The 13,585-nt window shown below is 42.0% G+C and overlaps 1 protein-coding gene across 2 annotated transcripts; it reads right to left on the bottom strand.

Annotated features, from left to right (window-relative positions):
* Positions 1 to 2,434: 2,434 nt before the first annotated feature.
* COQ5 (coenzyme Q5, methyltransferase) lies at positions 2,435 to 12,975 on the bottom strand. 2 transcript variants are annotated; one of them, XM_045506456.2, is made up of 8 exons: positions 12,729 to 12,975; positions 12,466 to 12,644; positions 9,267 to 9,416; positions 8,756 to 8,977; positions 5,093 to 5,199; positions 3,620 to 3,708; positions 2,920 to 3,031; positions 2,435 to 2,837 (listed from the first exon to the last, which is right to left on the bottom strand). In XM_045506456.2, exons 2-8 carry the CDS (start codon positions 12,518 to 12,520, stop codon positions 2,736 to 2,738), a joined length of 837 nt encoding a protein of 278 aa, XP_045362412.2. In that variant the 5' UTR covers positions 12,521 to 12,644; positions 12,729 to 12,975; the 3' UTR covers positions 2,435 to 2,735. The 2 variants fall into 2 exon arrangements, with proteins under 2 accessions (XP_045362412.2, XP_010967891.2); XM_010969589.3 differs by lacking the exon at positions 12,466 to 12,644.
* Between the last annotated feature and the right edge of the window lie 610 nt (positions 12,976 to 13,585).

Genomic DNA, 13,585 nt, shown 5'->3' with positions numbered 1-13,585 from the left:
TGTGTTAATTACGATTTGTTCAAATAATCTAGGGTTGAAGATGGCATACCATTTGATCTTGAGTAGGTTGGTGGGGGTGAGTCCTTGAAGTTTCTGCGGGATATAATAGTCTAGCTTGTTCAATACTCTTTTGAGTTCCATTCTTGTCCATCCTGCAACTGTTGTGCATGGGAGAATAATACTCAGAAGTGCATGTTGAGAAATGCATGGCAGAGAAACTACTGGATTAAATTTAACTCCTGATACTTTCCTTAAGTGCTCATTTTGTTAAAAGATGTTGCTCTGTAGTGTCCTAGGCCTTAGGCCTCAAGTGATGAATGTATAGTAGAGCTCCTTTAAGCGTTCTATGGCTGTAAAATGGAAATAAGCTGGTAAGAAAGTAGGACTAATGAGAAATTCGTTAGGCTCTAGACGGCTTCCCCTCCCTTGCCTTGGCCAAAGTATACTCTAAAGATTAAAGGTGGTCTTAAAAGAGAAAAAGCTTTTGAGCAGCAGCCCTCCATGTGATTCTAATAAAGTCTTTGCAGGAATTTAAACTTAAGCCTGCTGTGCTGTGCTTTAACACGTGAATTGAAGCATTCATTAAGAGACCCAATTAAAGCTGTGGATAAGTCAACTTCATTAAAGTTTCCTGCTATCAATTTTAGGACAACAAATATTTTCTATGAATAAAAGCAAATATGGCAGAGTTGGCTTTTGTGGGTAGAGAGGAAATATTCCAGAGGCTGAAACAACCCATACCCACTTCGGTAAGCTGCAAGAAAGGTCCTGGCTTTTAGTTTCCCTGTGTTCTTTTCAGTGTTCACATGAAGTAAGGCTTTTTATTTTAGACCCTAGATCTATGAGATAAAATTAGGATGTCTGAGCAGCCCTTGCCTCACAGAGGGGGTGACAGACTTGAAATGACTGATGACTCCATGTTAAGAGCAGCCTTAGGTCTGTAACATCTTGAAGATTATTTTTCTTTACCAGAATTTGAACTTTTAGAAGTACTAGTGAAGCTGAGCCATGTTAGGACAGGGAAAATTTCAGGGTAGAGGAGCAAAAAACTTTTACTATTTATAATGGCAATTAAAAAGGGGTAAGAGTTTTTCCCCTGCTTTCTGAGGGAAAGAAGGATGAGGAGGAACTGTGGAACAGGGGACTGCAATTGGGGTGATTCAGGTTTGTATTTCTATGAACAGACTGAAAAAGCTCACATAATTCATCTTTTTTCTAGCTACTTTTCCTCTTGTAACTTAGTTATAGTTGTTTGAAACCCAACAGGAATTTGGCCTCCAAAGCTGTTATCAGTCTTGTCCATTTTAGCTCTACATCGAAATAGTCTCCAGGAACAGACCCTAAAGCTGCTTTAGTCCACAAACAGCAGGACATTGGGGAGTTCTAATTTGATCAGGCCCATATCCATTGCCAGGAAATGATAGCTTTTAAATTTTATTTCTTGATTCAGATATGAGAAAACCACATTGCCACTGAGATGGGACTGGGTTGAGGTTTTATGAAGTTCCTTCCAGCATCTGCATTCCTTTCGGCATTTTCAAAGGCTTCAGCTGGCTGGAAACAAAATGGAAGCTAAAAGTTTTTTTCTCAGGTTTAGCACTTTATTGAATGTTTTCAGGTGTTGTTCTATGAGACAGTTGTAATATAGAGAGCTGTATCTGGAAGCTTCTCAAATGAGAGGGCAAGATTCTGTGAGTGAAGGTACTTAATGACCCTTCCTGTGCTGGGGCAAGAGGCAGCATTATTTGAAGCCTTTTCAAGTAGCCTTGAACTAAGGTATCTGCAGTTAAACTGCCAGCCAACTCACAGGTTGATTTTTGCAATTTCTTAGCAAGACCCTCAAAAACTAAGCTTCATCCACACTCAAAATATGGCCTCATTTTAACATGAGTGGACTGTATCGAGACAAGCTCTGCCCAGCTCTGCCCCTGAGTACTGGAGCAGGTTAGGCAAGGTAAATAGTCATCAGACTTTTTTTTTTTTTTTTTTTTTTTTGCTATAAAATCCTTTCTTCAAATGTATTCTGGCAAAGAAGCTCTCCATGTAAGACATGAAAGCTGGAAATTGCTGGTACATTTATTCTTTCAACAAGGATTTGTCAAGTTGCTTTCTTCATGACCGGCACCGAAAACACAATAGTGGCTTTTGGTAGAAGAGGACTGAACGAATAACGACAAAAGTGTTTCTCACCTCCCCTCAAGAAAAAATGACAAATACTACACAAACTAAATGCATTTAGTGCTTCAGTGCGTATTTCTAGTTGCGATCCTTAGCCCTCTAACTCGGGCCTTGGCTTTTGGCCCTGGACTGTCTGGGCTGAAAGGTGGACTCAGGTACAGCTAGGAAGTTCTCTGGTTCAAATCATCGAGTTCAAATGACTCATTATGCCTCTGGAAGGCAGCACTGGCAGAGAAGCTACAAAACACTTCAAAACTGAGTTTTAGTGCTGGTTTTAATGACACACTGGACAGCCAAGAAAAATTAGTAGGAGTTAAGCAAAAAGTACAGTCCAAATAAATACCTCTGGGAGAAAGCCTGAAGCAGCCCTTAAGGAAAGCTGCAGTAAAGTGACAGAAACTTGTTTCTTTCACTTGGAGATTGGTCACATCAGAACATGAGTCCAAGGCAGATAGCCTTAAGAGATGTTCTGCTGCTGGTCTCACTAACCAGATTATCCTTCAGCTCCAGGCTTTCCACAGGATGTGACTGGTTCACGCTCCAGGATCTTAAAGGAGTTACAGTTTGAAGCCAGAATGAATGGCTACAATGCCTGATGTTAGATTTTCATAAGTCACTTTCTGAAAACCTGCATCTTCTATCATCTCCTTGAACTCCTCCTAAAACACAAAGAAAGATACAGCAAAAATCACCTGCATTTCAACCGTGGGGTCTTTGTTGTGAGCTGTAGAAGTTCTGTACCTGAGGTGGGAACTGTCGGATGCTCTCTACCAGGTATTGGTAGGACTTCCAGTCTCCTGCAATCACCTCTCCCAGGACAGGGATGACCTGGAAGCTATATACATCATAGAGCCTAAATGAAAAGGCAAAAGATTAGAACATGACCCTTGATAAGAAGCAGGAAGATCTAAGCCTGGGCTCATAAACTCAAATGCCTATAGGGAGGGGTCAAGCAAGTACCTGCAACAGTGGGCCAAATGGCAAGATCAATAGGATGTGGTGACAGGTACAGTTAGAAGGACCATAAGGTGGGGGAGGGGTGGGTACCACTCAGCTCTGACTATTGCCATGTGGAAATACGGGCTTAACCGAGGGCCACCACATATCTGATTTCTCAAGTGAAGCTGGAAATCCAGGTTTTTATGTAAAATTTCCTTATTTTAAAAATTTAGACATCTAAGTCCATTTCTAAAATACCAAGAATCAAACAAAATACAGACGTTGGCCCACTTGAGTCTCTGGTTACTGGTTTGAAACTCTTCTGGCCTAGGTGTCATCATTTAGAACTGGCTAACCTCTGAGGTGGCACTGTCCCTCAGGGACTCTGGGACTCTGAGCTATGAAGTTTATGCTTAGAGCTTACTGACTATTTTCTCTCCATTTTGGGATGGGAAGCTCTTGGCTAGATGATGAAAATAAAGCCCTGTTTAGCAATGCCAACCTGGATACGAGGGGATTGTTCACTTGGCTAAACTCCAGACAGAGAAACCGTCCTCCTGGCTTCAGGACCCGATGGGCTTCCTGGAGTGCCTGAGTGAGACAAGGAACAGAACACACATCTCAGCAGCCCTCACTCAACTCCGGGAGGCTGAGAACCCTTTAGCTTTCACAGGCATTATACCAGCTACTTCCCACAGATCCCTTGTTCACTCTCAGCTGCAAAGCTGTAACAGTAGAAATAACCCTACAATCTCCTAAATGCTTTAGGCATCCTGCTGCCCATGACTAGAGAAGGTTGCCTGGAGTAACCTAAACTGACTCAGATTGGCACAACCCCCATGGGGGGGCAATTTTAGAATGATCAAAATCACACTGGTTATCCCTCTTTGATCTAGCAATTTTACTTCAAGGAATCTATCCTACAGAAATGCATCTACTGTGGAAATGACATGTATATGGGTTATTCACTGCAGCACAATCTGAACAGCATAAGATTAGAGCATCTTAACCATTAATGAGAGACTGATTAAATTATGGACTATCTATGCAAATGGAATCTATGCAGCTATTAAAAAAAATAGCCAGTATTATTTATGTGCTGACATGGAAAATCTGCAAGGTATATTTTTAAGGAAAAAAAGCAATAGGCAAAGCATTTCAAGGCTAGTATTCGTATAAAAGAAGAAAGAAAATAAATATACTTAATATGCACAAAACATCTTTGCAAAGATGCATTAAGAAATTAGTGACTATAGGGGGAAGAGGCACTGACTGAATGGTTGGGACACAAGGGTGAAGACTTACCAATACATCATTTTGTGCCTTTTGAACTTTAAACATTTTTTTTAATTTAAAAGGAATAATAAACTGGCTACATACACAGGACAGGTCATAAAAACCAAGCTAGCACACACCATAAAGGATGTCTCACCCAAAGCAGGGAACCAGGCAACCGGAGTCCACACTAGAGATATGAAACTGGTTGCCTTGCTCAGCATCTTCAAATGTTTTGGGACAGAAAGAAATAAATGATGAAGAGCTGAACACTCCCTTCTTCCTACAGAGGAACCATGAATCTAGCAACCTTCTGCCAAGAGAGGGTTTGAGTGTCCTTTTCTGTGCCGGCCAAGGAAATGCCTCTGATCTGCAAAATCACAGAGTCAGACGGCTTCACAAATGAGAGGAAACAGATGAAATAACAGAGAAGACTGACAGTCTCAAAGATGTAAATACCAACCCAAGCAACAAAGGCGTCCATGGGGATCTCTCTGTGATACTGTTGGGTTTTTTTTGTTTTTTGTTTTTTTTTTCAATTTTTTGAGCAGGAAAATTGGCAATTTAAAGGATTAAGACCTCGAAACCTGAAACGTTCCACTAAAGAGCTGGGCCCAGAAAAGGCTCTCTCCCTCTCCTCATCCACTCCAGCAGCACTAATATCCTGAGTCACACCAGCTGAGGAGGCAGCCATTTGTACCCGATCGATGTGTGTGACATTCCGGATCCCAAAGGCAATGGTGTAAACATCAAACTTATCGTCATCAAAGGGCAGTTCTTCGGCATCTCCCAATACCCAAGCAAGTCCTGAAACAGAAGAGCAGTTCCAGTCTCAGTCTGAGGAGTTGTCTCCTCTGCATGCAGCGAACTGTCAAACCTAAGGAGGGGTTCGGGGAACCCCTGAATTTGTAGTCAGCCGGACAGAAGTGTAGGTAGCCAGGATGCCCTGCCTGCGGCTGGCTTGTGAAGTGGGAGCAGTCTTGTGGCATCAGTGCTAACTTTGGGTAATTAATGTCAGAACTGAATTGAATTGCTGGACACCTGCTTGGTGTTGGACAGCTGGAGAATTGTTTGGTGCCTGGTGAACATCCCACATGTGGTATCTGAAGTGGTGTCAGAAAACACGTATCTGCCTTCTCCACTGGACTCCTGGCCACTGTCTTCAAAGTATCCCCCCGTCCCAAGAACTTGAAGATGGTGTCCTTGAAGTTTAGCAGGAAGTCCCCCAAGGCTTTGAGTAGAACTTGATTACTTAGTAGTGCCTCACCATCAAGCAGTTTTTATCCAACTAAGTGTTTTGTGTAGAGCACTGTGGTTAAAAAGGCCCAGGTCCTGGGTTGCCTGGGTTCTAATTCCAGCTTCCCCATTTATTAGCCATATAATCTTGAATAAACTACTTTGTCTCAGTTTCCTCATCTGTAAAATGGAGTCAGTAATAATACCCACTTCAGGGCTCATTGTAAGTATTCTAAGTACATAATTTAGCATAGTTATATTGGTTTTATTGGCGTCATAGAGAAGCAGTGTCTAGACCCCAAGTCTGGTCATGAATTCAGCCCCTGTCAGGGTGGCTGTGTCCTCTGAGGGTCCTGATTCAGCTTTAACATTATTCACCTTGCAGTGAATCCGACATAAAATATGACACAGAAGGAAGGGACTATAGAGGAAAAGTAAATGAAAGTCATCTTCCTCGAAAGCACACTAGCAGTACTTAACAAGGGCCTTAAAAGTAAGCATACTCTTTGACCCAGCTATTTGATTTTTAGGAGGGAGACATTAATGACATCACCATCAGAGCTACTGCTTACTGGGGCCATGATGGCAGGGTCTGTGTTATCACGTTACCTTCTCACATCCTCATACCGACTCCATGAGACAGCTGTTAGTATCCTTCAGGTGAGCAAAACTGAGTTTCAGAAAGGTTAAAGTAGCTTGCCCAAGGCCACGCACGTGGAGTAGAACACAGGCCGTTTTACTCCGCAGCCTGTGTTTTTACCAGTTACGGTACAGTATCCTCCTACTGTGACGTGGTTTTATTTTCCCCATTTCATAGATAAGGTAACTGATATCCAGAGAGTTTAAATACTTGTCCAAGTTTATATAGTCAGTAAAAAAAAAACTAGTGAATGTATGCAAAAATGTATAAATAAGGATGTCACAAAGTTGTGTTATATGCAAAAACATTAGGAAAAAATGAGAGATCAACTGGTTTATTGGTTATGTAAACTGGTTATGGGAATCACAAAACATTTGTATGGGGGACTATCATGAAAAATAATGATTTTAAGGAATTTCTTAATAACATGGAAAAATCTCATGATACAATGCTGAATTAAATAAAGCAGGATACTAAATTGTCTACACAGGATGCTCTCAATTTTATAAAAAGGAAAAGATTTGGAAGAAGATAGGAAGGAAATATATGAAAAATTTGAGGAGTATCTCTGAATGTTGAAATTGTGGTTAACATTTACTTTCTTCTTAGTACTTTTTCAAATTTTTGGATTTCTGAAATCCAAATTTTTCTCAAATATATCACTTTAATAACCCATCAAGTAATTTTTTTGGGGGGAGTGTGTAGGGGGAAGAGGTAATTAAATTTATTTATTTATTTACTTTAATGGAGGTCCTGGGGATTGACCCTAGGACCTCCTGCATGCTAAGCACACACTCTACCCCTGAGTTATATAACCTCCTCCACCTTTAAAAAATCTTTTTAAGGTTCCTGCCCTCCAAGCTCCCATTTGGGGAGGAAGTGCCACACATAAAATGCAAATAAAACACATCATAGCACTAAACATAAAAATGCCTCTACCCGTTAACATTTACAATTATTAAATACTTTCTAGGATCCTTCTACTTAGTTTCAAACTTTTCTGCATGATATTCTTTGCAAAGGCATTTTTATTGGAAATTGATAAAGTGAGGAGGAAAGATAAAGCCGTACTAAGCAGCACTTAGAGATTCGTATGCAGGTAGACCTGTCCTGGCAAGAGGGATTCAGAAGTGGAGCACCAGCCATCACGTCTGTCTTTGTTCGCCACACTTCGTAGCTGAGCATGAGAGAGAGGGAAACACATTTCTCAGTAGGAGTAAGGAGACATAGTGCCTTTGTCTAGAAATCCTAGTGACTGTCGGCCTTCTGATCCGTGTTGATGGTTAACAAAGGAGTCCTTCATTTGGGGGGCCAAGTGGGCCGCAGTTCGTCTAGGCAGCTCGTTCTCGGGGTGGGGGGAGGAGGAGGAGGAAGAACTGACCTAAAATAACCATAGACACTCATGGTGGGGGCGGGAGAGGAGAGAAAAGCTGATGTTGACGGGAGGGACTCGGCTTTCTTTGCTGTGTCCCACTGCCTGTCGCAGGGGCCGCCTGCAGTGCCTGGCCGGCGTGGAAGAGGGCGCCGCAGCATCTCCAAGAAGCTGGGTAAAACAATGCCGCAGCTACCACATCAGAACTTCTCCTGGGGCAAAAAACTGGGGGCTAATGTATTTCAAAATATTAAAACAAACAGCCAAATGTAAAAGGCACATTTTAAAGCTAGAGCAGAAATTGTCCATTTGGAGGCTGCAGTAGGTTCCTGGAGAAGCGCAACCACTTTCCTACGGGCCATTGAGAGCAGCACCGTGCGAGGGAAGCCGGACGACTACCATTTACAGGTGTCCTTTCAACTGTATCACGTGGGCCCCTGAGAAAGCCACGCTGGGATGGATGGAGGAATGCAAAAGGTTTTTTCTTTTTTTGGGTGGGAGGGTGAGGGGAGACACTTGGGAAAGACAAAAAGAAGACGAAGCAAGGCTGAGTGGGAAAAACCGTCTGACTTTGATGCAGATCTGATAAAGCCTCGGCCTACCCAACTTGGAACTCTGGAGTAAAGACTGCCTGTGAAGAGAGTCTCGTGAGGGAAATGCCCAGGCCCCAGCACCCTGTGGTGCTCAGTAACTGGCCTGGTTTGAGAGCTGAGGTCGAGTTTAGTTCTGGGTGGGGAATGAAATGGCTCAAGAATAGGGCACTGGGGTCACCAGTGAGCTGCTGGGAATTAAAAGCCAAACTTCTGTCTCAGGGCCCAAGAGCTGAGCTCTGAAGATCCAGCTCCAGTTTGGGATCTGCCATTTAAACTGTGTTACTTGAGTGAGATACTTAACCTCTTTGGGCTTTGGTTACCTCCCCTGTCACACAGGGCTGACGACCTAACTCCCTGGGTTGCTGACATAATGTGCATAACAGCACACAAATTACCTTCAACGCCTACCTATCTGTATGTTTTTAAAACCCGGAAAACAAAGCACTTCAACATTGTACCTATTCCATCTTATTTTATGAACGTACAAACATTTCTTCTGTGTCCACTTTCTGCAGGACTCACCAGCTTTGTATCCTCGGGCACAGGCTTTCTGTTTTCCCATCTTCAGCATCTCCTTGTTGATGTCACAGACCATGACACGAGAACCGCCCAGTGAATCCTCCTGATTCTGGTACTTTTTGGCAATTTCTTCCCAGGATAAATTTTGCTGGGCCCTTAACTGCCTCTTCTGCTTTCTCTGATGCTGTGCCTGAACATAATTCAGGAACCGGAATGCAATGTCACCTGTCAGAAGCCAACAGGAGGAAAGATCAAACACAAACACAAACAGAAAACCAGCATGTCTTAAACCCAAAGGGAGCGAAACAAAGGCACAGGGATTGAGGAGCGGATAGTCTGTGCTTTTGGTTGACATTCAGTTAAAAAGAAAAGAGTAATTAACTTTCTTAGAAGTGTATCAATTTTCAGTTGCCATCATCAGCCTAATGGCAGGTGAACTAACTCATTCCAAGAAGAGACTCTAATTTCCATAAAAGGTGCTCAGTGTACCCGAGGATACCAAACTGGACATTACCTGTGCCTCCAGCAACATCGAGCAGCTGGGTCCCAGGAAACGGGTGCATCTTCAAGAGCAGCAAATCCTTCCAAACACGATGGATACCAAGACTCATCATATCATTCATCACATCGTACTTCCTGGCCACACTTTCAAACACCTGATAGACTTGACATGAGAGAAACATGATTGCACTATTAGTAAGATTAACCTGGAAAAGTCCTAAATGAAAAGAGGACGTTTTCCTCCCTGAAATTAACTGTCTTTGCAAGGTGGAGCCAAGCTGCAATGCTTGACACTCAAATTTATACCTGAACATTACCTCTTTTAAAAAAGGCTTAAACTACTTCATGTAAGAAAGAAATCAACCTCTTTTCTGTTATCTATCTTTACCTAGGACTGCTACCCTGTAATAACTCCATGCACATACTTAGTGCTAAATAGGTTTCTGTTTTTTTAGAGGATGGGGGTGGTGGTGGAATTTTTCTAATACTATTATATTAAAAGACAACAAAATCCATTAGAAAGACATATGAAAAATAGATGCGAAGACCTCAGCTCATCTCTGCCTGCATTGCTGAGAAAAACTTCAGGTACAATTTGATGGGCAGATGGATGGCAGGATGTGAATCAGGGCCAAGTCACACTGTAGAGGGTCCCCATGAATCTTTTCCACAGGGTCCAGGCAGACTGTGGAATCTGGGCTAGCTGGACAGATAAGGAATTTACTATCCAAAACACTTTAAAGCACAGGCTACATTAACTTTTTTTGCAGCTGTGTTTCTGCCCATGCGGTGAGAATATCAGCGCTAGCCCCCTACCTGCCTGCCGTTAAGGCTGAATTTGGTAATGAAGGGAAGATACTCTGAGTTCCTCAGACGAATTATGCTGCTTAGATCCAAAATGTTACTGATCTCTACTGAGTCAGCAGAATATAGAGCCCCCTCCTTTAACTCAATCTTGAATGCCTATTCTCAACCCTGGATCCTATAAGCTTGCTCTTTGCTTTTGAACATCTTTGGGGGTATTCAGAGGGACACTAAGGCTCAACCCAGTGACTGTAAGCCCTCCTTGCTCTGTGTGGTTCTAACATGCAAGAATGTCAGTTACTGTGGTTTAGTTAAATAACACCAGTTCTCCAGCAACATCATTCAAATACAATGGTATATTAACTGTGACTAATTGCATAAAGTACAAATTTTGCTAGTAGTTCTTCAGTCCACAAATCACTACATAAATAACAGATGTGCGTCATGATCAGAAACCAATCACGTCACTTCTTTCAGTTTGTAGGTGGTTGGTTACATCAGTTACTCAGTTCACACGCAGACAGCAAAGCATGTTGTTGTGTTACCTCCTTCTCTCTCAGTTGTAAATCCCTGTGGCATTTTGTGAGATAACTGAAAGAGGAAATGAAAATGAAAGTGCACCAAAATAATGAAATGTGACAATGCTGAAAGTGAAACTGGAGTAGAATGTCAATGGAGTTATAGGAGAAACATGACAGTGGGAATGTTGCTACTGCTGCCACTGGAGGGATTTTAAACATGCAGCCAGAGGAACTTTGGGAAGATGAATTTAGGGTTGTAAATGAGAATGTGGTTGTGATGAAAAGGCTGAAGATGTCCCAGAGGAAATGATGCCAGCAAAAAAATTCACATTAAAGGAATTCTTGGAGATACTTCATGACATTGAAAGTGAAAGGATAAAATGTTGGAAGTTGATTGAAACTTAGAAAGGAGTATGGTAAAGCGCCGAGGCATGGAGAAAGTGCTCACTCCTTATTGTAAGTTATGACGAAAAGGTAGCAAACACTTTTTAAACTACTCTTGGTAAAGTTTTTACAAAGGAATGAAACAACTTAATTCTCAGTCTAAATTTTTATTAGAATGTTGATTTAATTAAAAATTTAAACTTAAAAATTTAAAAATTCTAATTGCATAAATTAAATCTCATTTTCAGGTGTGCTAAATCAATACTAACTTTACTATTTTTCCCTCCCTCATACATTTATAACTGACAATAAGAGAGTTTTTGATGTTTGATAATTTTTTAAGGTCCTGGAACAATTGCAATTTCTCCTATTAATCATTAAGTTCACTGTCATGATTTCAGTTTGCATGGTCGTTTTTACTGTCCTGCATCATTGTGCAAAGGGAAGACTGCCTGTACTTCAGTCTTGGCTCCCAATCTGGAAGCCATATTTAGCTCACTGGTAACTCTTCCCCCCTGCCATTGTATGAAATGTTGTTTATATATTGTAAAGCACAAATCAGAAGTTAGGCATTATTATTATTTTGTAAACAACCCACGTGGATTCAAATCCCAACTATGCCATTTAGTAGTAGTTTATTCATCCATAAAACCAGGCTGAGTTCCTATCTCCTAGGCTTGTATTTAATCAAAAGAATTATGTAAAATATTTTAAAAGGTTTGATAAATAAAATTAGTTTACTATGGTTCTACTTGGCTCCACTTATTTCACTCTGCCATAAGTTATCGAGCTCCTAATGTGCATCAGGCGCTGAGGATATAGACACCAAAGAGCCACTGTCCCAGCTTTCTGGGGATTCACAGTGAAATAAATGTTAATTTAAATTCAGTATTCAAAGAGTTATAGTAGAGCTATGTATTTAGTAAGGTTGAGGTGAGAGGTAATGCAACGTTAGTCTTTTAGATGATGGGAAATTCCATTGTGGGCTCTTTCTCTTATTTCCTGGGTGACCACACACCAAGTGACGGAACCTCTCAGAGCCTCACCATATCCATCTGTAATATGGACATAGCACCTTCCGCATTACAAATGGTTCAGTTGGAGTTTTAAAACAGTTGTTTTCCTTTTCCATGCCTATGGCACAGTGCTGGACACAAAGAAACTGCTCAACAATATCTAACATTTATTGAGCAATTATGAAGTGCCAAGCACTGTTCAAAATTCTTTAGTGTATGAAGTAATCTAATCTTCACAAGAACTCTACGAAAGAAGTTAACTACTATTCCTACCTAGCAAATTTGGAAGCCGAGGCACATGGAAAAAGTTTCATTTTCTTTCTATAAAAAATGGCCCATCCCTTTTATCGAGAGGTAAAGAACGTGGGCTCTGTAGTCAGACCAAACTAGGTTGGACTACTAGTTCCACCACTTACTAGCTATGTTAAATTGGGCAAGTTTTGCTTAAACTTTAAGTCTCAGTTTCCTCATGTGTAACAATACTCACCACCGGGAAGTTGAAATGAGAATTGGAAACGTCTGCACATTGGGTAGAACATCATAAACGCTCAATTGGTGGGATTTCGTGATAGTTACTCCACTTAAAAAGAGAAGGCGTCTACGTTTAGCAGGGTCACTCTGGGGGTACTCCTTATAGGTCAGGACCGCACAAGCTCAGCATCAGAGCTGACAGGACGTTACATTAACCGTTAGTATGAGCAGAAGAAACAAGATCGCAGATCCCACCCTCCGCCCTCTCGCCCCTTTCACCTTTGCCCCCCTTCTCCTCTTCCGACACAGTCTCAAACCCGAAGTGCGTTTCCGTTGCCCGCTTCTCTTGCGACAAGGGTCGTGCACCCAGCGGGCCGCTGGGCCAGCAGCTACGAAGCCAGGGAAGCCTGCAGCCCGGCAACACTGGCGACCACCCACGGCCGCAGAGGCTCCATAGAGCCCAGCTCCTGGGGGCCGCCATCTTGATAGTCGGGTGACCGCCGGCAGACAGTACGCCGTGTTGCATCACTCGATGGCTGACGGTGGCCGGCCGGAGACATTATTAGACGAACGCGTCCTGAAACCTGATATTAAGAAGCTTAGCACGATCTCTGGGATCTGGAGTCTGTTTAGCCTTTGAATACCCCAAATCCCTTTCTCTCTCTCCCCCAAATTGAATATAAAATTCACCAGGAATGAGCGGACCTTAGGGAGAGCCCCCCAATCACCTCTCAGAGGCCTGAATCTTGCCAACCTTAATACTAACTCTCAAGATACCGATAAAATCTTGTTTTCTGGTGCAGAAGAGGGCAAACGGAGCTACGGTATGGTAAAAGGCTAAGAATACAGGGTTAATTCTCTCCTAGTCTTTGGTGTGCATAATAATCACCTGATTTGATCTTTAAAGTGCAGATTCCTGGGTCCCAAATACCAGAGATTTTGAATCAGTACATGTGGTATGGATACTGGGAGTCTATTTGATGAAACTTTCCATGCAAGGGATTTACAGACCAATCTTGAGAAACACACGCTAGATTACTCTGAATAATAAACACAGGAAAGACTATCTTTGGTCTTTGTATTTTATGAACCTAGGAATTTCATAAATGGGAAGGAAAGCTCTATCTATCTATTTA

Source organism: Camelus bactrianus, chromosome 32 (assembly GCF_048773025.1).
Source record: "Camelus bactrianus isolate YW-2024 breed Bactrian camel chromosome 32, ASM4877302v1, whole genome shotgun sequence".
NCBI lineage: Eukaryota > Metazoa > Chordata > Mammalia > Artiodactyla > Camelidae > Camelus > Camelus bactrianus.
The sequence above is the reverse complement of the archived record's forward strand: the minus strand, read 5'-3'. Positions and strand labels throughout refer to the sequence as shown.